The sequence below is a fragment of the Branchiostoma floridae genome, chromosome 3 (genome assembly GCF_000003815.2).
Source record: "Branchiostoma floridae strain S238N-H82 chromosome 3, Bfl_VNyyK, whole genome shotgun sequence".
Classification (NCBI taxonomy): Eukaryota; Metazoa; Chordata; class Leptocardii; order Amphioxiformes; family Branchiostomatidae; genus Branchiostoma; species Branchiostoma floridae.
In genome coordinates this window covers 17,523,042-17,524,620 of record NC_049981.1, presented here as the reverse complement: position 1 = coordinate 17,524,620, position 1,579 = coordinate 17,523,042, and the positions used below count along the sequence as shown (strand labels likewise).

At 43.2% G+C, this 1,579-nt stretch overlaps 1 protein-coding gene across 1 annotated transcript in view; it reads right to left on the bottom strand.

Annotated features, from left to right (window-relative positions):
- Positions 1-155: 155 nt before the first annotated feature.
- Positions 156-1,579, bottom strand: part of LOC118412163 (glutamate receptor ionotropic, delta-1-like) — a 2,510-nt gene continuing 1,086 nt past the window's right edge. The window contains exons 2-3 of the mRNA XM_035814873.1: positions 1,330-1,570; positions 156-1,007 (exon numbers count right to left, since the gene is read on the bottom strand). Of these exons, the coding sequence (XP_035670766.1) occupies positions 801-1,007; positions 1,330-1,570 (448 nt within the window). The 3' untranslated portion in view covers positions 156-800. The remainder of the gene's footprint in view (positions 1,008-1,329; positions 1,571-1,579) is intronic.

Genomic DNA, 1,579 nt, shown 5'->3' with positions numbered 1-1,579 from the left:
GTGATAATTCTCTGGAGCTGGAGGGCTGCACGAGCAACCTCCATGGAGGTCAGCTCTGTGGAGCTCCTCCATGGAGGTTGCTCGTGCAGCCCCTTCGCATGCGAGCATTTTGCTGTGCTTGCAAAGACACACAAATGTTTTAATGCATTTCTTTTGTCTGTTTGAAACAGCCTCAGTCGAAATAGCTAACAATATGTCCGTAAATGATTTGATAAGATTGAATAACCACTGGATAACAAGTTCATTTCTTCATAAACAACACAATGATTATCCTAGTATATATGTCAATATTTTGTGTTTGGGATCGCATAAAAAGTGCTTGTATATGACCATTCTTTGTGTTTGGGACCACATTGTTTGCGGCGACACCTAGCTGCATTGACGGGACCACCATGTACCACAATTTGCAGTTGATAGCTCATTCCTTGACAAAGACTGGAGATGGTTAATCGAAAATTTGGGCCAGTTCATTTATTGTAAGGTACAGTTTATCTCTGATCCAAGATGACTTTACAAACACAGATGAACTTTCAACTCCACGTTTTGATTTGAAATATCATCTGAGGATTTAGATTGATCTGAAGCTTCAAGTATTGCAGCAGCTGTGCTATTATATGGTTTTGATACAATTCTGTCGATAACTGCACTTAGACAAGAGAAAATATCTCTCTAGTCCTGTTTGCATTTCTTTTTACACGAGTATGATGAAATCACTTCTATTGCGGTCATTATACGGGCTTTTACAGAAGGAGTGAAATCGCACTGACTGAGAACTATAAATGGTTTGATTTTAAGACACCTCACAGAGGTATCGTAAGGTCCTTTAAATTTTCAGCTGAATCTGCCGCCTCAGAGATGTCGGTGTAAATCGTGGCCTGTCTCTTGTCGGCCCCGCCCTGTTGCTGAGACGCCGCCAGCCTGAGTGACGGCACCACTACGATGTGAAGATCCCCGCTCGCATCTGACGTCACGGTGACAGAAGAGGGCGTGGGACCGGTGGCGCTCTTCTGTTAGACGGAGCCATTCCGACATAGGAAAATTACAAGTCAATAGAAAGGCAAACAAACAAACATTTTCCAGAAACTGCATGATATTTCTCTCCCAACACTCGCACACAATACTATACTATTAGGCTCGCCCTTGAGGCGTCGCCAAAAATGGATTCTTTAATTGGATTACTGCCATAAAAACATGTTTTGCGAATCTTTTTGGCATACAATGGAATTGTTCTTGGTATAGCAGTAAGACTTAACAAAGCAGTGGTCTGTTGTGCTAGACCTGTGAAGGTTAACGTTATGTATTTGCTTGCAAGTTTTAAGTTACTCGTACCTCAGAAGTGGATGACCTTCTTTCCCTATGTCTCCTTCTCCGGATCACTCTTTCTAGCCCCGCCACAAGAAAGGCCAGGAAAATGGCACCAGCCAACAGACAGAAGACCACGGAAAACTTCCTCAGACTGAGAGATGATGACTTGGAAATATGGCGTTTACCCAGCATGCACCTGCCGTGCCGTGGCCACCATTTTTCTTTCAATTCCTCTAACCTTCCGTTTTCTTGTAGCTGGAGAATGCTGAGGTAT